The sequence below is a fragment of the Myxine glutinosa genome, chromosome 1 (genome assembly GCF_964187855.1).
Source record: "Myxine glutinosa chromosome 1, kmMyxGlut1.1, whole genome shotgun sequence".
Lineage (NCBI taxonomy): Eukaryota > Metazoa > Chordata > Myxini > Myxiniformes > Myxinidae > Myxine > Myxine glutinosa.
In genome coordinates this window covers 195,056,265-195,082,532 of record NC_136261.1, presented here as the reverse complement: position 1 = coordinate 195,082,532, position 26,268 = coordinate 195,056,265, and the positions used below count along the sequence as shown (strand labels likewise).

At 44.2% G+C, this 26,268-nt stretch overlaps 2 protein-coding genes across 2 annotated transcripts in view; one reads left to right on the top strand and one right to left on the bottom strand.

Annotated features, from left to right (window-relative positions):
- LOC137432610 (adhesion G protein-coupled receptor L2) overlaps window positions 1–26,268 on the top strand; it is a 207,561-nt gene that overhangs the window by 43,884 nt on the left and 137,409 nt on the right. The window contains exons 2-3 of the mRNA XM_068124681.2: window positions 8,801–9,025; window positions 10,854–11,067. Coding sequence (XP_067980782.2) covers window positions 8,968–9,025; window positions 10,854–11,067 — 272 coding nt within the window. The 5' untranslated portion in view covers window positions 8,801–8,967. The remainder of the gene's footprint in view (window positions 1–8,800; window positions 9,026–10,853; window positions 11,068–26,268) is intronic.
- Window positions 21,265–24,528, bottom strand: EID2 (EP300 interacting inhibitor of differentiation 2). The gene is made up of 2 exons (XM_078781961.1): window positions 23,479–24,528; window positions 21,265–22,780 (listed from the first exon to the last, which is right to left on the bottom strand). The coding sequence occupies exons 1-2, from the start codon at window positions 24,524–24,526 to the stop codon at window positions 22,746–22,748; spliced, it is 1,083 nt and encodes a 360-aa protein (XP_078638087.1). The 5' UTR covers window positions 24,527–24,528; the 3' UTR covers window positions 21,265–22,745.

Sequence of the window (26,268 nt, the reverse complement as noted above, 5' to 3'; positions counted from 1 at the left end):
ATGGTGCTCCCCGACACATTGTCCCGTGCACCTCTACCGGACACCGACTCAGAAGCTGGGAAAGACCTTGAGCCTGTGAACATGTTCCAGTTCCTTGCGATCACGAGTGGGAAATACCTCGAAATCCAGGAAGCTACTCTGAGTCAAATGAGCCTTCTCTGCGGTGTCATTGCAAGTGGATGGCCTGACTCCCGAAAGGAAGTCCCAGCACAGGTCCGTCCGTACTTTGACTCCAGAACGCAATTGGCAGTCTCAGACAGTGTTGTCTACAAAGGCATGCGCCTTGTCATCCCGCCAAGCCTCAGACCCAGAATGCTGAGCTTGATTCATGAATCGCACCTCGGAGTGAACAAGTGTAAGCAGCGTGCTCGCGAGGTCATGTATTGGCCCTCAATGAACTCTGACATCGAAGAAACTGTACGGAATTGTTGCAAGTGTGCAGAGTATCAAAGCGCTCAGCAACGGGAGCCTCTCTTGCCGACTTACACGCCTGATCTTCCATTCATCGAAGTTGGAAGCGACGTTTTTGACTTCGAATCAAAGCAGTATTTGCTCACGGTCGATTATTACTCCAAGTTTGTGGAGGTGGATTGCCTCAAGGACATTACAGCTCGCTCTGTAATCGAAGCTCTCAAGCAGCAGTTTTGTCGACATGGTATTCCAGAGAAGCTGCGAAGCGATTCCGGAAGTCAGTACACGTCAGAGGAATTTTCTCAGTTTTGCAAAGAATATGGCATAACTCACGACATTGTGTCCCCCAAGCACCAACGTGCCAATGGAGAGGCAGAAAGAGCGATCCAGACAGTGAAAAGGCTCTGGAAGAAGTCAGCAGATAAGTACTTAGCCCTGCTAGACTACCGCACCACTCCACTTGAAGGAATAAACTTGTCCCCAGCTCAGCTCCTAATGGGAAGACGCCCCAGAAACACACTGCCTTGCAACCGCACTCTTCTCATGCCTGCGCGGTATGACCATCACCTTGTGAGATCACGCCTTGACACACAGAAGGAGAAACAAAAATACTATCATGACAAGCCATCTATGTCAGATTTGCCACCGCTCCAGCCAGGAGACAGTGTTAGGATGTTGCCAAACCCGGAGGCCAGGCATTGGATTCCGGCTGTAGTTGAGGCGCGCCACAACAGCCCCCGGTCATATTTGCTGAGGACCCCAAACAATGTGTACCGGCGTAACAGGCTCCATCTCCGCAGAGTGCCTCATTCAGCCAATGTTGGCCCGGTGGGAAGTCAGCCACTCTCTCGCTTTTACTCTTCCCAGGACATGAGGGACTTCCCTGATCCCACCACTCAACAGGACACCCCAGTGGGGAACTGCTGCAAGTCCCCAAGTCCAAGTGAGCAAGCATCTGAATCCCAAAGTCTCCCAACAGTGTCATCGCCTCGAGCCACTGCATCTCCCAGAAATACCAAGTTCATCACAAGGAGCGGCAGAGCGGTTAACCCTCCCAGACGTCTGGATATTTAAATTTAAATCAATTGATTCACGTGATCTGAATGCGATGCTGTTTGTTAATTAATTCAGTGTAAGTTTTACTTTATAGAGTTATTTGCTTTGCTGGTTTCCTTTAAAGTGGCTTCCTTGAAAGAAAGGAGGATGTAACGTATTATTCTGACTTGTATTTGCATTGTTGTTGTGGTTTATCGGACGCGCTTATTCGTCAGACACGAGTGAATCATCACCGCGTCAATAAACGCGCTTTCCGCTTCCGGCACGATGGAGTCTGCTTGAGTTCGTTACACCCCCCCCCCCCCCCCTCCTGCCTTCCCCTCTCTCCCCCCATCACCTCCCCTTTGCCCCTCTCCTGCTCTTCCCCCCTTCCCCCCTCCCCTCCTCTACCTCCCTCTCCCCTCCCCCTTCCCCTCCTCCCCTTCTCTTCCCTCCCACACCCCTTCCCCCTCTCCCCACTCCCCTCTCCTTCCCCCTCCCCACCCAGCAACGCCAGGTACTTCTGCTGGTACTATATAACAAAACACAATTGCAACCGTTTTTCAGGAGGTGGTGGCGCCAGTAGGCCTCACAAGGTCACCTGCCGCACCTTTTACCATGAAACAATTATGGTATCTTTGATCTCTGTCTCTCGACCAAAGATTCTGAGCAACAACGCATCTCATTTGTACGTGTGTGCCAAACATGAGCAACAGCAACAGCAGCACAGCTACACGTGCTCTCTCTGTCTTTCTCTCTCTTGTCTTGAACCCTAGAGAAGAAAAGGAAGGGAAGGAATGAGGGAATGCAACACACAAAAATTAAGACAAATAAACAGAGGGAAAGGAAAATAAATATAATACAGAGCGAGGAAGAAAGAAACGATGACGAAAAAAAGACAGAAAACGCAACAATGAACTACACACACAGAGGCCATCACAGAACAAAGCCACACCCACAGGAAGAGAGAAGGGAGGGAACATCCTTTGAAACAGACATTGTCTGGAGATGCAGCAGTAACCTGGATCAGGGCTGAGCTTAGGACAAAAGGGACCCAGGGAAAGGGATAATTTTAGGGACCCTTTTGGTACTTTTATTCTTTTTCATATGCTACTACCCAATACCCATACGATCCACTTCGCCTAAACTCCACAGAGAACAAAAAGTAAAAATAAGAACCAAATATACAATATTATTTATTTTACTTGGTACAGTTTATGCTGATTATTATTCATCTGACTAATGAATCTGCAGACATGGATGGAATATAATGAAAAATCGAATATGTAAGACAATCAACATTACACAATCAAAGTAAAACCTTTCAGGACTTCTCACACGCAAAGTGGCTTAAGCACTCAAACAAGCACTCCAACTAAACGGAACGGCAGGTATGGAAAGCAACAGCAAGCTGATTGGTAATGGAACACACCTTGGGGTTTGACTGGATTTTTTTGTTTTATTTTCATCTAATTTATTTTGAATATCGTGAGGGGGGGGGGGGCGGGGTTGGGTAACCTGGAGGCCCTGGCCAACTCTGTCCAGTTTGCCTTGCGTTTAATTTGGCCCAGCCTGGATGTAACGGTCATTGCCATTATAACAAAGACCTCCAATATTAATGGTCCACACTGCTAAGGTGGGGCAGAGGGTCGAGGAAGGTTGGGTGTTTGAGGGGAATGGTGGACTAATGAATCTGCATTTGGGCAGGTGGATGAGGGGTGCTGATGGGGGGTGGGGGGGAGCAGAAGATGGTCTTGAGATGTTTCTTTTTCTTACTGTCAAATTGGGATTGAATTAATAATACATTGTTTAAGGAATCGAAGATGTTATGGTCGCTCAATGTGTATATAACACAAGGATGAAATCTTCATTTCACCCTTGTGCTATACACATGTCTCCAATCTTGTTACCCCGTTAACTCCTTCCCCTCCCCCAAACGCACCTCCCTCCAAACGTCCAGTTTTTCCTTCCTGAGAGTCTTCCTCTGTATCCATCTTGTTCACCCCCCTGCATCCTCCCCTACCCCTCATTTTTACCCGCATCTCTTTTCTGTCTGCCTCCTCCATCTATTTTATCCCTCAACCCTGCTGTCGATGCCTCCTCCTCTAGTCCTACTGTTCCTTTTGTTCTGTTGCATCCTGATCCATTCTGTGTTCTATCTCTTCCACGAGCCTCGACTATGTGTACAAAAAAGTGAGCAAAGCTCAACTCGCCAAGACGCAATCGAGCAATATTTAATCTTGCATTTTGTCCATTTAGTAGCCAGCGATGGAGGTTATTGGAAACTTCTAGAGTTTAGTGATGAGGATACTATTACCAAAAGTTACGTTGTATTTTAAAGTAATAAAACCAAGTCGTAAAGTTAGTGACTGCATTATGGTTATTTGTAAGTGTGGATGTTTTCCATATATGGTTGAAGTTATCTTCCTTTTCCCTGTATCACAGTTGCCTGGTGATGTTTAAGTGACTTGTGTAGTCGCAATGCAGTATTCAAGGTGATGGCACACCACATGTCTTGTGCACCAGAGGAATGGTGGGATGTGGGGAGGAGGGAGCAGCGATCGTCTGAGGATTGTTTCACCTATTCGGATCATGTGAGCCCATCAAACATATGAATGATTCTCGCTGCCAAAGAGCCGTCTCGAGTGTGTTTTCAGGTGATGACATAAAATTATTTATGTGATAGCTGCAGGCAAATTTGAGGACTTCTGGTGTTCCTTTGTTCAATACGTTGCGACGCTGTCAGACTCGTGTTTTCAAAGCGGTGTTATTATGGCGACAGTTACAGTCACGTGAAAAAGTAAGTACACCCCATGTAAAGTTTTGACTTTTTCAACATATTTCAACATACAGCTATTTCATCTTCATTTCAACAATATTGATAGATAAAGGTGATATAACATAACAAATATCATGAAACATTTACATTTTGTAGTCCATTGTATAATTTAAATAAACATAAATGCAAATTTCGCATGTGGAAAAAGTAAGTACACCCCTACATGTATCACTACTTCAAATACCTAAAATTAGAATCAGGTGCACCAGCTCAGGTGCAAATGATTAGAACATCGTTGGAGAGGATCTTGAAGGAACCTGCCTAGATCCTTGCCATGACCAGACCATGCCTAGATCAAAAGAGCTCTCTGAGGCCTTCAGAAAGAAGCTTATAGGCCTACGAGTCTGGGAAGGGATTTAAAAAGATCTCCAAACAATATGAAATCAATCATTCGACTGTCCGGAAGATCATCTACAAGTGGAGAAGATTCCAAACAACTGCCAACTTGTTCAGGCCAGGCTGCCCCACCCAGCAAGTTCAGCCTCAGAGCAGACCGCAAGATGCTGAAAGAAGTCTCTAAGAACCCCAGAATGTCATCACGGGCCCTACAGGTAGCTCTTGCCACTGTTGATGTCAAAGTGCACGAGTCTACCATTAGAAAGAGGCTGCACAAATTTGATCTACATGGGAGGTGTGCCAGGAGGAAACTATTGCTGTCCAGAAAGAACATCAGGGCAAGACTAAAGTTTGCCAATGAACACCGAGGCAAAGACCAGCACTTCTGGAACAATGTGCTCTGGACAGATGAGTCAAAGGTCGAGCTATTTGGCCACAGTACCAGAAGACATGTTTGGCGAAAACCAAAGACAGCATTTGACCACAAGAACCTGATACCAACTGTAAAGCATGGTGGTGGAAATATTATGGTTTGGGGCAGCTTTGTTGCATCAGGGCCTGGGCAGCTCACCATCATAGAATGCACTATGAATCCTTCATTGTACCAGAGGGTGCTTGAGGATAATGTAAGGCCATCTGTCGGAAAGTTGAAGCTCAACCGAAGGTGGACCTTGCAACATGACGATGACCCTAAACATCTATCTATAATTCCAGTAATCTCTGTGTGTGTGTATGTCTGTGTGTTTGTCTGTGACCGCTGTTTCTCGACAACCACGGGTCCGATATACTTTAAACTTCCCATGTATATTGCTGGGGACCTGAGGATGTGCCTTTTCAAGGTTTCATATTAATCGGAGAAGTAGTTACCGAGCTATGGCGATTTCTTTACCAAACTCCGCAAGCCGTTCGCTTTGGACCAAACCATTTCATGTAAATAGAGGGGGGGGATTGTCACCGTACTCGCAAGCCGTTCGCTTTGGACCAAACCATTTCATGTAAATAGAGGGGGGGGATTGTCACCGTACTCGCAAGCCGTTCGCTTTGGCTTTGCGAATGGACCAAACCATTTCATGTAAATAGAGGGGGGGGGGGGGGGATTGCCACCGTACTCGCAAGCCGTTCGCTTTGGCTTTGCGAATGGACCAAACCATTTCATGTAAATAGAGGGGGGGGAATATAATTTTAGATATATATATAGTACGGGCATGCCCTAGTACCAGTAAATCCACCAAGGAATGGCTGAAAAGAAAGAAATGGAGGGTTCTGGAATGGCCAAGTCAAAGCCCGGATGTAAATCCCATCGAGATGTTGTGGGGGGATTTGAAACGAGCTGTGCATGCAAGAAACCCCTCAAACATCGCACAGCTGGAAGAATTCTGCATGGAGGAGTCGGCAAAAATTTCTCCCAGTCGATGTCAGAGACTGGTAGACAGTTATAAGAAACGCCTACTTGAGGTTGTTTCTGCCAAAGGGGGCAATACCACCTATTAGAGCCAAGGGTGTACTTACTTTTTCCACATGCGAAATTTGCATTTATGTTTATTTAAATTATACAATGGACTACAAAATGTAAATGTTTCATGATATTTGTTATATTATAATCACCTTTATCTGTCAATATTGCTGAAATGAAGATCAAATAGCTGAATGTTGAAATATGTTGAAAAAGTCAAAACTTTACATGGGGTGTACTTACTTTTTCACGTGACTGTAGGTGGGCCCATACTCTTGACGGAGCATCATGGCGCTTGTGACAAGTTGTGAATGTCTCCATCGCTAAGGTTGGACAGGTTGCCACACTGAGGGGGAACGAAATCGGATTTGACTGAAACCCCCTCAAAATGAGCAGCATTGGGGTTTCAACCTATGCCGACAGTGAGGGCCTAAGACTGGTGTTAGCTTTACGGTAATGGTGGCTGCCATAAGCTCCTAGGGTCTTCTGTAGGATCTCCTGCTGTGCCGTTACATAACACCAGGTGGGTTATCTTGGCCTGCCATTCTTCCAAGGTCGGCAAAATGAGTACCAGCTTACTGGAAACAGGGGGCACTGCATCAGTGGCGCAGCCATCCTCCCAGCAAAGATGCAACGAGCAGCCACAGGCTGCAAATGGAATGATGATAATTGAGGGCCTTTCAACAAGGCTTTTCCCTCTCAACAACCATGACTTATTCGGGAGGGAAAAGGTACAAATATAATGTCTGCATGCAACAATTAATAAATCTTAGCGAATCTAATCATCTTACGATTGTCTATTTTAGTTAGTACCTTTGGTAGATAAAAATATAAAATGACAGTGGGGATTAATTGTTTTGCTAATCCTTTATTTTTAGCCAATTCTTCAATTCAAGAAAGAGTGTTAAGAAATTCTTGTTTCATTCTATATTATTTTATATTTATATATTTATATTTATATATTTATATTTATTTTATATTTATATTTATATTTTCTATATTTATATTTATATTTATATTTTCTATATTTATATTTATTTTATATTTATATTTATATTTTCTATATTTATTTTATATTTATATTTATATTTATATTTTCTATATTTATATTTATTTTATATTTATTGTTCTATATTTATATTTATTTTATATTTATATTTATATTTTCTATATTTATATTTATTTTATATTTATATTTATATTTTTTATATTTATTTTATATTTATATTTATATTTTCTATATTTTTTATATTTATATTTATTTTATATTTATTTTATATTTATATTTATTTTATATTTATATTTATTTTATATTTATATTTATATTTTCTATATTTATATTTTTTATATTTATATTTTTATATTTATATTTTCTATATTTATATTTTTTATATTTATTTTCTATATTTATATTTATTTTATATTTGTATTTATATTTATATTTTCTATATTTATATTTATATTTATATTTTCTATATTTATATTTTTCTATATTTATATCATTATATATTTCGACCCCACCTTTTATTCATCATGTACCCCCACTCTTTGATTGATAACATCCTTGCTCTCATTATCAGGAGGCAAGTATGCAGGTTCGCTTGTCAAATCCCAAGCCTTTATTTCCATAATGATCTTCCTTTGCTCTGTTTTTTTTTTCTTTTTCATTTTGCACGAGTCTTCACGACATTAAGTGGCATTAATGAACTCGCCAAGCAGAAAACAATCTCATCAGCCTCCGCTAGCTTTTCATGTGAACGTCATTGTTCTTTTGACATTTTGCTGGGAATTGTGTAACCACACAGTGTCCCCTTCAAAGCACGCCGCTGCAAAGCAATGGACAGGTTGCGGAGGATGAAAAGGCGATGGCACGCTCATGACACTCGGTCCTTGTACCGTCTGACGAGAAAATAAATGACTTCTTCTGATGTTCCTGTAATGTCCACCGGTCGGAGTGAGATCGGCTGGATTCCAAGCAAGGCTCTTGCATCTTTGAGTGCTTTACATCCACCTTGCTTCGCTTCCTCTATGGAATGCAAAGTAGACCGTAGTCAGAATAAGGGCAATATTAAAAATAGATGTGTTGAGTACAGACAGGCCTGGCTCATCTTCTCACGAACTCAACCACCCTTTCTTCTTCTTTGGCTCCAACAAATGGTTAACACCCAAAACGTCAGCTTCTCCTTCTGCTTCCCACGGCGGTTAGCATATTTCGATCAATGTTTTGTTCATTCCATCCTGCATTGTTTTACCCAGCAGCCGATGCCGAACGACTTTAGCCTTCCACCTTTTGCATTAAACATCCTCTGTTTGTCGTGATCCAGTATCCTTTGAAATTCTATCCACTGTTTCTATTCTTCCTCCTCTCTTTCCACCTTGTTTGACTTACTGTTGCTTATTTTACAAAAACTGCAAAGTTTATCAATAAGGCTGTTTTTGAGAAGATTTAAAGTGTATCACATGCAGGGCAAGGATATCAGTTGACATCAGTGTACTTTTACAGGGATTACAAAGACATCAGTAGACAATTGACAAACACATGGTATTTGGGATTTGAACCTGGGTTCCCTGCATCATGAACCAGGAGTTCAGATGGGAACACTATACCACATACCAGCCAACCCATCATTGTGAATAGTCGTTTAATAGTAGAACAATAAGACGAATAGTTGATTACATGTGTACAAGTAACCATGCCATTCACAATTCACCTTATCATCCTTCAGGCGCAGGTAACACGATTGAGCGACAGAGCCAGTGTCTGGAACTAAGTGCACCCAAGCTTATCAAGACCCTGTGGAATTTTTCCAAAAGTAACCACAAAATCGAAGAACGTGTGGTTGAAGTGGACAAAGAAGCCATCTGAGGAACTTTTGGGTTATGGTGTAGTCCCATGGCGGGGTCGGGACCATTGTTGCTGGCCCTCTACGTACTTCTGAGGGAATCAGCAGGTAGGTCGGGTGTTTTGTCAATCACACATTCTCATTTTACTCCTTTTGTGTCGAAATATTCATCACTCTTAACGCCTATTTGTCAGGACACTGGGCTGGTATCTGAGTGTCGGATCATTGAAAATTGAGCCAGTCTCAGGAGAATTGCCATGTTGCTATTGGATTGTCAATAAAAACCCATCTAGTTTGCTGATGGCCTTCAGGGATGAGATCATGCACCTGCTTCTACCCATCAGGTCTATGTGCAGTGACATTCCAAACTTTGTGGTCATCTTTTAACGCACCCAGAGGACCAGGACAACATGGAATGGGCATCAAATGGTGGTTACATATGAAGGCTTTGAACAACTGCCATCTATTCTAGATTGTGCTAGTGAGGGTAGAACTTCAGTATATGTGATACAAGTGAAAATAATAAACACAGATAGCACATCAGAGAAGTCGCTCTTATTCAGGCGGAGGATGGTGTGGCTGTTGATGAAGTCGATGAGGATATATTTTATCAGGGAAGGAGAAGAGCTACAGCCTGTTTGGATTATCATGCTCAGCCATGTTACTTGGTTGCAGTTTAAAGTACTGCTACGGTTATAAAAGCACGGTTGTAAAATAAAGAAATATCACGTGGTTTAGAAATGTCTCCTTTTAACATACACTCAATAATTAATTAATTAAAGTCGGGATTTGAAAACAACAATGCTGATGGAATATTGGTTCACGAGTTATCAAGTGACCACTACATTTGTCATGTGTGTGTGTGTGTGTCTGTGTGTCTGTGTGTCTGTCTGTCCGCAGCATAACTACCCGATGATATCATCCGATCTTGATGAAACTTGGGTGGGAGGTTGATATCATGATCTAGTTGTGTCCTGCCTGGAGTGGGCATATTCCGCCCATTGTGGGCGGAGCCACGCCCGAAAAAGATCTTTTTAGGGGTAATCGAGTTCAAGCTACATCTTCTCCGAGGGGTTTGGTGGAATCTGACAGGGGTTTCGGTATTTGGTTAGGCCAATGTCATGTGTCTAGCCCCACGGAGCTCGATTTTTCATTTTCGCCCCAAGGTCAAGGTCACAAGGTCACGAAATTTAGAAAAGTCGATTTTTGATGGTTTTATTACATTGTTCGCTTCCTGATAGGTTGAAATGTCGTACATGATCTTATATTATCACATACATAATTAAATACAAGTTTTCCAACAAATTTCAGAATCTTCGACCTTTGACCTTTGAAGGTCACAAGGTCAAATTTTCAAAGTTGTCGGAATCGAACAGAATTTTCGGTATTGTGCAGCTAACTAACCTCATAACTGATTATACATTATTTTCTCTCACTCCAAGGTCAGTAACCTTCGTTTTGACATTTCAAGGTCACAAAGGTCAAATTTTCAAAGTCGGCGGAATCAAACCGAATTTTCGGTATTGTGTAGCTAACTAACCTCATAACTGATTATACATTATTTTCTATCACATTTCAAGGTCAGTAACCTTCGTTTTGACATTTCAAGGTCACAAAGGTCAAATTTTCAAAGTTGGTGGAATCAAACCGAATTTTCGGTATTGTGTAGCTAACTAACCTCATAACTGATTATACATTATTTTCTATCTCATTTCAAGGTCAGTAACATTCGTTTTGACATTTCAAGGTCACAAAGGTCAAATTTTCAAAGTTGGCGGAATCTAACCGAATTTTTGGTATTGTGTAACTAACTAGTCTCATAACAGATAATACATTCCTATTTATATATTTTCAATGTTGGTTTTGACCTTTGTCATTGAATACCGCTCGCTCGTGAACCATCGTCGTCTCCTGACTTGTAACACTTTTTTTGCAGTTGCAGTCCGTGCGGCACTACCCCCAGGGCTGGTGCGAAGGGAGCTGGCGTGTGAGGGTTATGCTCTTGAGCTCCGTTGTCCAGGAAGTGACGTCATTTTGGTGGCGCGTGCCAACTTTGGACGCACAGATGCACGGATCTGCGATGCAGAGCCAGACCGAATGCGAAACACGCACTGTTGGCAACCGCTGGCAGAGCGCATGATGGCACAAAGGTAAACAAACAATGCCTGCGTCTGCCTTTCGTCGTGCTATAAAATGTGATCTCTGGTGATTATTATGAATGTTTAAATCCAATGCCAAATAATTATGATCGGCTGCTTTATTCCATTGGGATCAATCTATATATTATGTACGTAAAAAAAATTGCCTTAAAAAAAAACATCACAATATCTCAGTCCCATCTTCTCACAGCCTGATTTACCACTGTCTTCTTACTTTAAGCCATTTCTTTCTTCACTCTCCATATCCTTCCTTTATTCACTCTCAATACCCTTCCTTTCTTCATTCTCAATACCCTTCCTTTCTTCATTCTCAATACCCTTCCTTTCTTCATTCTCAATACCCTTCCTTTCTTCATTCTCCATACCCTTCCTTTCTTCATTCTCCATACCCTTCCTTTATTCACTCTCAATATCCTTCCTTTCTTCACTCTCCATATCCTTCCTTTCTTCACTCTCCATACCCTTCCTTTCTTCACTCTCCATACCCTTCCTTTCTTCACTCTCCATACCCTTCCTTTCTTCACTCTCCATACCCTTCCTTTCTTCACTCTCCAGACCCTTCCTTTCTTCATTCTCCATGCCCTTCCTTTCTTCATTCTCCATATCCTTCCTTTCTTCATTCTCCATATCCTTCCTTTCTTCATTCTCCATGCCCTTCCTTTCTTCATTCTCCATACCCTTCCTTTCTTCATTCTCCATACCCTTCCTTTATTCACTCTCAATATCCTTCCTTTCTTCACTCTCCATATCCTTCCTTTCTTCACTCTCCATACCCTTCCTTTCTTCACTCTCCATACCCTTCCTTTCTTCACTCTCCATACCCTTCCTTTCTTCACTCTCCATACCCTTCCTTTCTTCACTCTCCAGACCCTTCCTTTCTTCATTCTCCATGCCCTTCCTTTCTTCACTCTCCATACCCTTCCTTTCTTCACTCTCCAGACCCTTCCTTTCTTCACTCTCCAGACCCTTCCTTTCTTCACTCTCCAGACCCTTCCTTTCTTCATTCTCCATATCCTTCCTTTCTTCATTCTCCATATCCTTCCTTTCTTCACTCTCCATATCTTTCCTTTTTTCACTCTCCATACCCTTCCTTTCTTCACTCTCCATACCCTTCCTTTCTTCACTCTCCATATCTTTCCTTTTTTCACTCTCCATACCCTTCCTTTCTTCACTCTCCATACCCTTCCTTTCTTCACTCTCCATGCCCTTCCTTTTTTCACTCTCCATATCCTTCCTTTCTTCACTCTCCATACTTTTCCCCTGTTGTGCATGTCTCATGTAGATGGGTCTTTTGCATGATAAGGCCTTCCGCTTTTGACTTTGGATGTGAAGGTGACCAACTACTCACCCAAAAAACATTGCTTAAAGCTATTACCAGTTCTGGACATAACATTCGCTCTTTCTTGACATGTGATTAGACTTGATGATCGACAACATCTTGGGGACTTCATAAAAATAATATGACTTGTACACAGTGATGTCGCATAGAGCACACAGTTTGGTCGATTTGAATCAAGGACGAACTTGCTTTCAATTTCCTCTTCAGGCAAAAGTTTTTGTGCATCAGTTGTTTGGCTTTGTCCTTATGTACATGTTTTGTGCTCGCTGTTATATTCCAGCGGATTTGAAGTGCACTGTAGCTTAAATAATGTGCTTGTGTGATTTCTTATTCTCCTGGTGATTTCCAAACCCTGGGCGTGGGGTGGGGCGGGAGTGATGGGGAGGAGAGGGGATTCCAATCACCAGATGTGGAATACATTTTTTACTTCTCTCGGGACGGACAATTCTCCAGTCCCAGACAGACGTGGAACTGCTAACGCGATGTGCATGTTAAGTTCTTTCAGTCTGCATCACAGACCGTTCTTTACAGCTTACATTTTCTATGGCATAAGCCGGAGAAACGTATTTTTTATAATTTTTCAAATAATTTACACGAATCATGTGATAATTTAAAGGTAATTTCAGACGAAGCAGTTACAAGCCGATGAGCCCCACGGGGCCTATCAGTTTTTCACTCATTGTCAGACAGGGGATTCGCCGGACAGTTTTGGAGGAAATTAAATGAAGCTTTCGCTGGGACATCGTGCACTCTTTCTGTTTCTTTCTTTAAAATAACAAACCTAATTGATGATTAGTGATTAATGGTTTTGGCTATTACGGATGGTTTTGTGATCCTATCTGTATAACTCATGGGGGATGGGGACGTTGAGAGGGCGTCTCTATCATTAAAGATGGTTGCCTTTCTGAGGTTGCCTACTTATGCAAATTACCAGGAGGGACTTAAATATATAAATAGAACATCAGTAAGTGTTGCCACAGCAGGAGTCATTGAGGCAAGAAATACACTGGGTGGTTTGCCATTGCTTTCCTCGGAGGGTTTGCATTTGAATGTTTAATCATCGGATTACATTGATTACACAGACTCAGCCCGTTGAGTGAACCCAGAACCGTTAACATTCGAAAAAGAGTAGGGGGGGGCAAGAAAATGTACTCTTAAAAGGATGTAGGTGTGCAGGGTTTAAAAATTCCACCATTTTTTGCAAATGTGATATGTAGATAACCCGTAGTATCACATGCAAAGAGCTTCCTTTACAAGTTCCATTCTTACTTCCATTCCTCCTTTCATGAGAGTTGTTAAACCGTGCATTATGCTAATGAATGCAGGGGCTGTAAGTTCATTTTATCTATGTTGCCCTTTTTTCTTTCTTTTTCTATTCATCCTTTTGTCTTCACTTGTATCCTAACATTCTCAATCTCTCTCTATACCTTTATCTTCGCCTTTGCTTCTTTCTTTCTTCGGCACTAAAGGTTTTCATGATTTGCTTTCCTTTGCATTCACAGCGTCCTGCATGGGCCTGTTTGCTAAAGTTTTCACAAACTGTTTTGTGATGCTGATGAAGATTTGAGACTAAAACAGTTCTGTCCAATCTTGATGTTCATGGAAGCTTTTGTAAATATATGTGACTATTTTGAACTGTGCACCTTTTGGATAGTGATCAATAATACTGCTTTATCGATGTTTTATAGTCGAATCTCACACGTTTTCTCTGCACTTTCACAATGAATGAGGACCTTTCTTATGTATCTTCAATAATCCCTTTGAACATGATCCATATGCTTCGTAAAGAGCTGGTGGATGTTTCTGCCATCGCTTTGAGTCCTTTAAACTGTATTCAAGTAATCGTCAATATGCAAAAACAAAATTATTTGATAAAATGATTACCTCTGCCACCAAAGGTGGTTGGAGGTTATGTTTTCACCCCTGTCTGTCTGTCAGGTTGTCCGTTTGTGAACAAAATATCTCAAAAAGTTGTGGACGGATTCAGCCGAAATTAGCGTATTAGCGAAATTAGTGACGTATATGACAGGGACAAAAAACCGTAGCGTATGTGACAAGGACGAAATGATTCGATTTTGGTGAAGATCCGCATTTGGATGTGGCAAGGACAAAATGATTAGATTTTGATGAAGATCCGCATTCGGATGTGACAAGGACAAAATGATTAGATTTTGATGAAGATCCGCATTCGGATGTGACAATGACGTGACAAGGACGAAATGGATAGATTTTGATGAAGATCCGCATTCGGATGTGACAAGGACGTGACAAGGACGAAATGAATAGATTTTGATGAAGATCCGCATTCGGATGTGACAATGACGTGACAAGGACGAAATGATTAGATTTTGATGAAGATCCACATTCGGATGTGACAAGGACGTGACAAGGACGAAATGAATAGATTTTGATGAAGATCCGCATTCGGATGTGACAAGGACGTGACAAGGATGAAATGATTAGATTTTGATGAAGATCCGCATTCGGATGTGACAAGGATGTGACAAGGATGAAATGATTAGATTTTGATGAAGATCCGCATTCGGATGTGACAATGACGTGACAAGGACGAAATTATTAGATTTTGATGAAGATCCGCATTCGGATGTGACAAGGACGAAATTATTAGATTTTGATGAAGATCCGCATTCGGATGTGACAAGGACGTGACAAGGACGAAATGATTAGATTTTGATGAAGATCCGCATTCGGATGTGACAAGGACGTGACAAGGACGAAATGATTAGATTTTGATGAAGATCCGCATTCGGATGTGACAAGGACGAAATTATTAGATTTTGATGAAGATCCGCATTCGGATGTGACAAGGACGTGACAAGGACGAAATGATTAGATTTTGATGAAGATCCGCATTCGGATGTGACAAGGACGTGACAAGGACGAAATGATTAGATTTTGATGAAGATCCGCATTCGGATGTGACAAGGACATGACAAGGACGAAAGGATTAGATTTTGATGAAGATCCGCATTCGGATGTGACAAGGATGTGACAAGGATGAAATGATTAGATTTTGATGAAGATCCGCATTCGGATGTGACAATGACGTGACAAGGACGAAATGATTAGATTTTGATGAAGATCCGCATTCGGATGTGACAAGGACGAAATGATTAGATTTTGATGAAGATCCGCATTCGGATGTGACAAGGACGAAATTATTAGATTTTGAAGAAGATCCGCATTCGGATGTGACAAGGACGTGACAAGGAAGAAATGATTAGATTTTGGTGAAGATCCGCATTCGGATGTGACAAGGACGAAATGATTAGATTTTGATGAAGATCCGCATTCGGATGTGACAAGGACGTGACAAGGACGAAATGGATAGATTTTGATGAAGATCCGCATTCGGATGTGACAAGGACAGGACAAGGACGAAATGATTAGATTTTGATGAAGATCCGCATTCGGATGTGACAAGGATGAATTGATTAGATTTTGATGAAGATCCGCATTCGGATGTGACAATGACGTGACAAGGACGAAATGATTAGATGTTGATGAAGATCCGCATTCGGATGTGACAAGGACAAAATGATTAGATTTTGATGAAGATCCGCATTCGGATGTGACAAGGACGTGACAAGGACGAAATGAATAGATTTTGATGAAGATCCGCATTCGGATGTGACAAGGACGTGACAAGGATGAAATGATTAGATTTTGATGAAGATCCGCATTCGGATGTGACAAGGATGTGACAAGGATGAAATGATTAGATTTTGATGAAGATCCGCATTCGGATGTGACAATGACGTGACAAGGACGAAATTATTAGATTTTGATGAAGATCCGCATTCGGATGTGACAAGGACGAAATTATTAGATTTTGATGAAGATCCGCATTCGGATGTGACAAGGACGTGACAAGGACGAAATGATTAGATTTTGATGAAGATCCGCATTCGGATGTGACAAGGACGTGACAAGGACGAAATGATTAGATTTTGATGAAGATCCGCATTCGGATGTGACAAGGACGAAATTATTAGATTTTGATGAAGATCCGCATTCGGATGTGACAAGGACGTGACAAGGACGAAATGATTAGATTTTGATGAAGATCCGCATTCGGATGTGACAAGGACGTGACAAGGACGAAATGATTAGATTTTGATGAAGAACCGCATTCGGATGTGACAAGGACATGACAAGGACGAAAGGATTAGATTTTGATGAAGATCCGCATTCGGATGTGACAATGACGTGACAAGGACGAAATGATTAGATATTGATGAAGATCCGCATTCGGATGTGACAAGGACGAAATGATTAGATTTTGATGAAGATCCGCATTCGGATGTGACAAGGACGAAATTATTAGATTTTGAAGAAGATCCGCATTCGGATGTGACAAGGATGTGACAAGGATGAAATGATTAGATTTTGATGAAGATCCGCATTCGGATGTGACAAGGACGAAATTATTAGATTTTGATGAAGATCCGCATTCGGATGTGACAAGGACGTGACAAGGACGAAATGATTAGATTTTGATGAAGATCCGCATTCGGATCCGGCTACTAGAATTTTTAAAGTGATTCTTCACCATTGGGAGATTGGGCCAAAAATGATACATAGCACGATATCTTAAAACGGTGTGGACGGATTTAGACGAAACTTGGTGGACCGGTTGGGTGTCTGACGAGGACGATTCGATTCGATTTTGGTGAAGATCTGAATATGGATTCGGATATGATAATTATTTATTTTTAAGTGATTCTTCACCATTGGGAGATCGGGCCAAAAACTATACATTGCGAGATATCTCAAAAAGTTTTGGATGGATGATTTTGATTAAATGTGATTCTGTATTGTGATTTATTGGTCTACTCTGGGATACAAAACGTAAACTGTTCACCTGGCAGAGGTATGCTCCCTACTGAGTGCCGTTCTACTTGACAAATGTCCCCCCCCCCCCCCCCCCCCAAATGTTTCCCCCCTCGCTGCCACTTGGCATTAGCGCATTATACTAAATTAAAGAAAAGGGATTTTAATTATAAGTGCAGAAAATTCTCAACTTGCTGCACCGTAGATTCTCAACTGGCAACAGAAGGGTTGGGCACCGTAGAACCATAACAAGACTGCTTGGCCCATTTTAAAGATTTCCACTTTGGTAGCAAGCACATCCAGAAACCACTCTGCAGCTGTTGTAGTTTTGTTCTGTTGCGAGAAGACCAGACAGCTGCCCTTCCACAACGGTTTGTGGGTTGTGTATTAACATGGATTTGTGCAAACTGTTGGTACTGAGGGAAATATTGCTTGAAAACATGTGGAGACATTGCTGCTTAGCACTGAATTATATAATCATGACGTTAAAATTTCATGATGATGATATAGATGAACCGTTGGGAATTTGCAATGTGAATATCTCAATTCCTGGGACTGACAAGATTATCTCAGAGGTTGCATATGCTGGGTAGTTTGGTTTGTGTTCCAAACTCAACTACCGCTCTGGTGCTTCACAGGTAAAGGTGCTTATTGCATCAATTGGTATGTGTATAAGAGTGGCTGGCGGACTTCCTGTCTAGTCGTAGTCAATATGTGGCCCTGAATGGGTTTCTCTCATCTCCTCTTCCTGTTCTGGCTGGAGTTTCCCAAGGCAGTGTTCTGGGCCCTGTGCTTTTTTTTGTTTTCATCAATGATCTCTCCGACTCTCTTGAAAATCCTCTCTATCTCTTTGCTGATGACTCCACTCTCTGCCGCTCCATTCCTCATCCCTCAGATCGGCAGTCTGCAGCCTCCTCACTCTCTGCAGACCTGGACAAAATCACTGACTGGGCAAACAAGTGGAACATGTCTTTCAATCCTGACAAATCTCACACTCTTACGATGTCTCTCCGAAAAGACCGAATGGACAACCCTCCCATCTACTTTCTGAATAATCCTCTCCAAGAAGTTCTGTCACTCAAGCTTTTGGGTCTCACTATCTGCCATGATCTTTCCTGGGAAAACCACATTTCAAATCTGGCCTCCAAAGCCAGTCGCCGACTGGGCATCCTCCGTCGTGCGAAGTCCTTCCTTGGCACACCTGAGCTCCTCACCACATACAAGGCTTTTATCCGCAGCTCAATGGAATACTGCTCTCCCCTCTGGGCTGGTGCTCCTGCATCACACCTAGCTCGTCTTCACACTGTTGAAACCAAAGCGTTCAGAATCATTGGAATCTCCCGCGATGACGCTATCTCCGAGGGCCTTTCACTTACTCACCGCAGGCAGGTTGGTGGTCTTTCTGTCTTCTACCGACTCCTCTCCGGCCTTGCTCCTCCAGCTCTCTCTGGGCTCTGTCCCCCAAATATTCCTAAAGGTCGCACAAGATCTGCCTGCAACCCTCTTATGGTTAAACTGCCAAAATCAAGACTCTCTGCTCACCTTCACTCTTTTATTCCTCTTTTCTCCCACCTCTGGAACAAACTCCCCCATTCCCTTCAATCCCACTCCTCCCTCCACGTCTTTAAAACAGCTGTTCACCACCATCTCTTATCTTCCCCCATCCAAAACCTTGATGTTTTCTACCACCGCTAATTTCACCCCAAAGCCTCTTTTTTGAAATACCAACTTCTTTCCTGGAAGTCCTTGGTGTCCTTGTGTTTATACTTCTCCCACCCCCCCCCCCCTTCCCACACCGCCTCCCCCCAAGCCCTCTCCCTCCCACACATTCCCGATGTCCCTCACAAATGTGTTAATGTTTATGTTGTGCTTCCCCTTCTCTCCCCATCTTGTCCACTGCTCCCCTTTTTATATACTTTGTTTGTTTGTCTGTTTGATTTGTTTGTGATAAATGTTAGCTCTTTCACGAGCCTCGATTATGTATACAAAAAAAATAAAAATAAAAAAAATACTAAAATACGCAATTTGATGTCTGTCTGTCTGACCATGATACATTCGGTCGTTATTTAACCAATCTCATCCAAACTTGACAGGAGGACTAAGGGTCACACGATGGAGGTTCGAGCGACTTCATTTGCCCCTCCCCCCTGCCCCCACTCTCACACCCCTCCCCAAGGGGGTTGTCCGCCTTGGGTGAAATCTATGTTAAGGTGTATATCCGTTTTAAGATAGCTAATTGTGGTGTATTTAACTAAAGTAATAACACCACTAATGATAATATAGTACTGTAGCATAATATTAATGTTATTACAAAACAATATTCATACTAATAATATCCCCCCCCCCCCCCCCGCCCCTTCCTCCCTCCCCAAGGAGGTTTTCTCCTTGGACAACTGCCGTGTTAGCGTGTATAAATAATTTCCCATGGTGTTTCGAGTCTAGATCTACTTTAATATATACAACAACACAACAACAACATGCATTTTAAGGCCATTTTCCCTGCTAGAGCGGGGGTTAGCCTTGCGGCCCCCATGACAATCTTCTCCATTTTGCCCTATTTTCTGCATCTCCCCTTGTTAACCCCCTTGCCCGCATTTCTTCTTCGACCATCATCTATATCTTTAATATATATATATATATAGATATATACTTTAATATATATATATATATATATATTTAATAATTCGTGGCTGGTGCTCACCATTAAAGCTAGGAGGTGCCTTGATCATCTTAATAGACGATTTTGGTCCTCATTGGTTAGATTTTTTGCAGTGTGCCGTCCTGTGGCGGTTCGTAGACCTGCATGCAAATCGGACCTGGCAGGAGTAATGCCCTGCTGGTGGATTAAGGGGTCTTACTCCTATTAAGAGGAGTGGTCCCAATTGTATGACCATGCATTGTGGCCCTTCGGGGGCATAATGCATGTGTTTGAATGACCATGTGCTTCCCCCTCGGGGTTGAGGCGCATGTGTATTGTTATGGGGACAGCCTTGTTGACGTTGTGCCTTGGCCATGGGGTCAAGGTGCACGTCCCAGGCTGTTCGAATGTTTGACTTTTTACCTTTTTTCTTGTAAAAAAGGCAGGGCTTCCCTGTGGCCCCCAATACAGGCTCGTAGACCTGCATGCAAATCGGACCTGGCAGGAGTAATGCCCTGCTGGTGGATTAAGGGGTCTTACTCCTATTAAGAGGAGTGGTCCCAATTGTATGACCATGCATTGTGGCCCTTCGGGGGCATGATGCATGTGTTTGAATGACCATGTGCTTCCCCCTCGGGGTTGAGGCGCATGTGTATTGTTATGGGGACAGCCTTGTTGACGTTGTGCCTTGGCCATGGGGTCAAGGTGCACGTCCCAGGCTGTTCGAATGTTTGACTTTTTACCTTTTTTCACAAGCAAAAAAGGCAGGCCCTGACTGGGGCCCTAAAACAGTTAATAAGCCCGAAATCTGGATTGGCGGCTCTGCTTGATGTTTAGCCAATGGGGACCAATGAATAAATCTCTGTCTGTTGACAGAGTGGCCGGGCTGAAGCCTCCAGAAGACCCTTTGGGTCGGAGGTGACGCTTTGGTCTAGGACTTCGGTCCACAGGAGATCGGGACAGCGCTCGTCACGCTGTTATGTTCGTTGATTATTATCCCCGCCGATCGCACCGCACCCCCTGGTTTTGGTTTGCACTGGTGGGAACGATGGTCTGTGTGGCAGACAGGCTGTTGGTTCCTTGCGGGTTATGCGGTATTTACTGTGTGAGACATAATTCGTGGCTGGTGCTCACCATTAAAGCTAGGAGGTGCCTTGATCATATATATATATATATATATATATATATATATGTATATATATATATATATATATATATATATGTATATATATATGTATATATTGTCGCGATCCCGTCTGTGGAATGTATCCCAGCACGGAATACGAACGTAAATGTCCGGGCTTCAAGTAATCCACGTAGTGAACCAAAAGAGACGCAATAAACACAATTGTGTTTTAATCGGCCTTCTAGGGGTAAAGCACGATTATTTATTGGCTCGATCACAAAAACCATGAAAGGTAACCAAAGGTAATATGCTGCACAAGCCGGCAGGAACTGTCGGCCACAGACGCTCCAACTGGACGCAGGTAAGATCACTCGCGGCTCCAATCGACGGGCTCCGGGACTCGGAGGATACCAGGATGGAATACCGCACAAGGCCGCCAGGAACGGTCGGCCAGTAGCTCCAACACGAAGCAGGCAATATAGGACTCACAGTTCCAATCTACGATCTCCGGGAATCACTCGTTCTCTTCCGGAATCACTCACTCGTACAATCCATAACTATAAACGATCAGCACAACTCGCTGTCGTGAGGCGTAACGAAAGTTCCCTCGCCTCGAGGCCTCGAACCTCCGAGCTGCGTCCGTATCATGAGATGGCGGCCGCGCTCTCTGACCCTCCACCAATCACGTCCCGACTCGCCTCCCAATCGCGTGAGGCTCCAAGGAGGTTACGTCAGTGGTGGGCGGGGCACTCAATTGGGTGAGAACAAAGGTGGTTTCACCGGGGGTTTCTCACAGTCCTCCCCCCCTAAGTAAAAACCCCGTCGAATAGACGGCGTTTTTAAAACCAGTATTTGTAGTAGGTGCAAATCACATGGCAAGATGATGGCGGGAATTGCTAACAGGCAATTAACGCAATTAACAATTACTAACACTTGTTAACAACAATAACGAAACAACGCAACAATACAACGCAACGCAATGGCGCAACACAATAACGCAACAATAACGCACTTATTAACGCAACAGGCAATTAACAGGCGTTAACAGGGTAAACAATGAACCAGTTTTGTTTTTTTTTTCACACACAATATTAAACACCATACACCCCATTAACATCTACCCCACAAGAGTTACACTTCACCCAAAGCACAATAGAGAAACAAGGGAGCCAAACTCAAGGTGGGGAAACATTTACAGGAAGGAAACGGACCGAGACCTAGAGCGGCGGGTTCTCCTCCGGTGTCGAGAACGACAGTCATATGCGTAATGACCCCTTTCACCGCACTGGTAACATCGATCTTTCGGGTCGAACGGCCTGCGGACTAAAGGGCGTCTGAAACGAGGCCGCCGCGACATGCCATTCGACATCTCGACGCACACCCGCGATCCGCAAATTAACCTTCCATCAAGGGCTCTGACCGAATCTTCAGCATCTCGTGGATCTTCAAACTCAACAACTGCGAATCCAGGTGGGTTCCGAGCAACCCATACGTTGCGGAGTGGTCCGTAATGCTCGAAGACCCTCCCTAGCTCGGCTCTCGCTGCTCCATTGCCCAGGTTTCCCACATATACCTTAGCATTAGCGTTCCTGCTGAATCGCGACATGGCGGGAGCGGTCCCTGAGGAGCACGGCACCTGAGGTTGGCTTGACGGGAGGCTCGGGTGGACTTCAGCTGACGCAACGTCACCGTCGGAAACTGGAGTCGAGGCGCTAGGCTCCTCGGGCCAGAGTGAAGATATGTCTGACTCCGCCCCTCTCTCCGCCTGTTTACTCTGGGCTCTAGGGACCCCCCCACAGGTCAGAGTCAATGACTCCTCCCTGGCTATGGCATCATTGCCAATCAGCAAGGAGACCCCGGGTATAGGGTAGTAGGGTACTACCACACAGGTCACTGGACCCTTAAAAATGTCACTCCGGACCTCGAGGAGGGCAAGGGGGTACCGGCCAAGAACCCGGTCAATGCCCCGAAGGAGGGTATACTCGCCGGTATAACGCATCTGAGAGGCCGGAACTACCCCCACCCGGAGAACACACCGTGTCGCCCCAGTATCCCGAAGGTATTTGGTCTCAAACTTCAGCATCGAATCGGGGCCACCCACTAAGGCTGTCCCTGAATACTCCTGATGCAGTGGATGAATGGAATTAGCCCCGGTGGCAGTGACCTCGGTCACCGATGCCACCGTCGTGTGCGAGGGCCCGGCGGATGAGTTCCACTGATCTCCCTCCGACTTAACAGGAGGGTTGCCTCGGTAGGCCGGACTGGCGGGATTAGAGAAACAGCGGTTTTCACCGTGCCCCACGCGTTTGCAGAAATCGCACCAGGGCCCTGCCCTGGTCTGCGGCTCGCGAGCGCCCCCAGTGGAGGTCATCGGAGAACCCTTCCCCTCGATCCAGCCGCCGGGCAGACGGGGGGCGGTCTTGATCGCAGACTCCTCCGTCTTACGAAGCGACTGCGTGACTTGCAGCATTTTGCACGCCAAAACATGTTTATCAATAAGGTTGACGCAGTCTGCCAAGGAAACAGTGTCTTTGTCGACAAGAAACAATGCTAAGTCAGGCGGAAGCTGTTGATCGATACGGTAACGCACCAGGAGTTCCGCAACCGCTTGAGGTAACTCCACCTTGCTCCCCTTGAACCATCTCTGCAGCTGTTCCAACAAGGCCCGCGAATGTTCCTCATAGGTTTGACTGGACTCACGAGTCCAGCTGAAAAAATTTCTCCTATAAATACATGCGGACACCGCATAGGCATTCAAAATCTCGGCCTTCAATGCCCTGTATTTGTTTGCGTCCTCGGTTGCCATCCTCGCATATACCTCCCTCGCCTTCTCAGATAGATGGCTCACAAGATGGCCGACCCACAAGCTCTCATCAATGCCACCGGCAGCCAACAACTTCTCCGCCATCTCCAGATACGCTTCTGGCTTCGTGTCTCCCGTCCAGTCCGGCAAACGAACATGAACAGTTTCCGGGACTCTTGCAGCAGACCCCTCTGCCCGCAGTCGTTCAGTCAACATTCGCAACTCATGCTCTCTGACGCGTTCAGCTTCTGCTGCCGCATGCTCTCTCTCTGCTGCCGCCGCACGCTCTCTCTCTGCTGCCGCATGCTCTCTCGCTGCTGCCGCACGCTCTCCCTCTGCTGCTGCCGCACGCTCTCTCTCTGCTGCCGCATGCTCTCTCTCTGCTGCCGCACGCTCTCCCTCTGCTGCTGCACGCTCTCTCTCTGCTGCTGCCGCACGCTCTCTCTCTGCTGCTGTCTCTGCTCTGTCATTCTCCCTGTTATACATGTCAAGTTGTTGAACCGGAGTCAGCCCGGTCCAGAAGGGCGAACGCATGCATTTGGTCATGATGGGATCGCTTCCTAACATCTCGGGTTGAGTGACCGGGTCAAGGCTGCTTGCGTCGCTCACCTCGCCACCCACGTGACTGTCAACATGATCAGGTTGAACTCTCACTTCCCTGGTCGACATAGCTTGGCTACGAGTTATCATACGACCAGGCACAAAACACAACCTCACACACAACGCTCAAACACAACGCTCTGTTGGGGAAATACGACCCAACTACGCAATATCCCCCGCACATCAAATTGCCAATGAGAAAAATACCACGTACAAATACTCACGTTTTTTTTTTTTTTTTCGGTTGTTTGGAGGGATCCGAGGCTATTCGCTTATTCTTTGTCGGTTGTTTGGAGGGATCCGAGGCTATTCACTTCTCTGCCCAAGACAGCGTCCTACGGCGAGAAAGTTCCTCCCAGACGGCGTCCGCTGGTGAGAAGGCGATGAACAGATGCCAGAAGATGTCGTCCACTGCAGAATTCCCGTCTCAATCGAATGGCTCTTACTTGAATGATCCCGGACGAGCCCCCATTTGTCGCGATCCCGTCTGTGGAATGTATCCCAGCACGGAATACGAACGTAAATGTCCGGGCTTCAAGTAATCCACGTAGTGAACCAAAAGAGACGCAATAAACACAATTGTGTTTTAATCGGCCTTCTAGGGGTAAAGCACGATTATTTATTGGCTCGATCACAAAAACCATGAAAGGTAACCAAAGGTAATATGCTGCACAAGCCGGCAGGAACTGTCGGCCACAGACGCTCCAACTGGACGCAGGTAAGATCACTCGCGGCTCCAATCGACGGGCTCCGGGACTCGGAGGATACCAGGATGGAATACCGCACAAGGCCGCCAGGAACGGTCGGCCAGTAGCTCCAACACGAAGCAGGCAATATAGGACTCACAGTTCCAATCTACGATCTCCGGGAATCACTCGTTCTCTTCCGGAATCACTCACTCGTACAATCCATAACTATAAACGATCAGCACAACTCGCTGTCGTGAGGCGTAACGAAAGTTCCCTCGCCTCGAGGCCTCGAACCTCCGAGCTGCGTCCGTATCATGAGATGGCGGCCGCGCTCTCTGACCCTCCACCAATCACGTCCCGACTCGCCTCCCAATCGCGTGAGGCTCCAAGGAGGTTACGTCAGTGGTGGGCGGGGCACTCAATTGGGTGAGAACAAAGGTGGTTTCACCGGGGGTTTCTCACAATATATATATATATACACACACACACACACACATACATATACATATACACATACATATACATATACACACACATACCGTGCAGAGAGGATAATATAACATGCCCTTTGTCATGTTCCCTACGGGAACAGATGTACTCATATATCAGATATAAGAATACTTCTTGCGTCATCAGAGGCCATTACCAAAGCAATACGAAGCGCAATTTGGATTCCTGGTTTTCCCCACGTGCTCTTCGGTTTAAATTGTATTTTTGGCGAAATGCCTAAACTGTATTTTCTTGGAGGGTGAATAACACCTATATAAATATAAAAGGTGGTTTCATGGTCAATAAATGGCCAAAAAACGACAAACTGAGCAAGTTTTCAACATTTCCTAGGTCAGGTAAGAGAGTGGAATGGGCCTACAAAATGCTTAGTTATGTTACTGTCATTTTGAAGAAGATTCCTATGAAGCCAAAATAGTCACTATTGATGAAGTATGGACCCAAGTTGAAAAACACAACTGCCTCAACATGCAACAGAAAGATGTCTCCCTTTTTGGTTTCCTTATAAGGAGAAAGGTTATAACAATAAGGTTTTGATGAAGATGCCTGGTTTTTATGAAGTATTCACACCTCATTCATTCCGAGAGAATGGTGTGTGTGTGTATGCGTGTGCAGCATACAGGCTGTTATCCCTTT

Coding starts and splice junctions, on each gene's coding strand:
- EID2 (XM_078781961.1), bottom strand. CDS start 24,526: ATGATAACTCGTAGCCAAGCTATGTCGACCAGGGAAGTGAGAGTTCAA. Junction 22,781..23,478: donor GCAAGTCACGCAGTCGCTTC/GTAAGACGGAGG, acceptor AGAGGGGCGGAG/TCAGACATATCTTCACTCTG.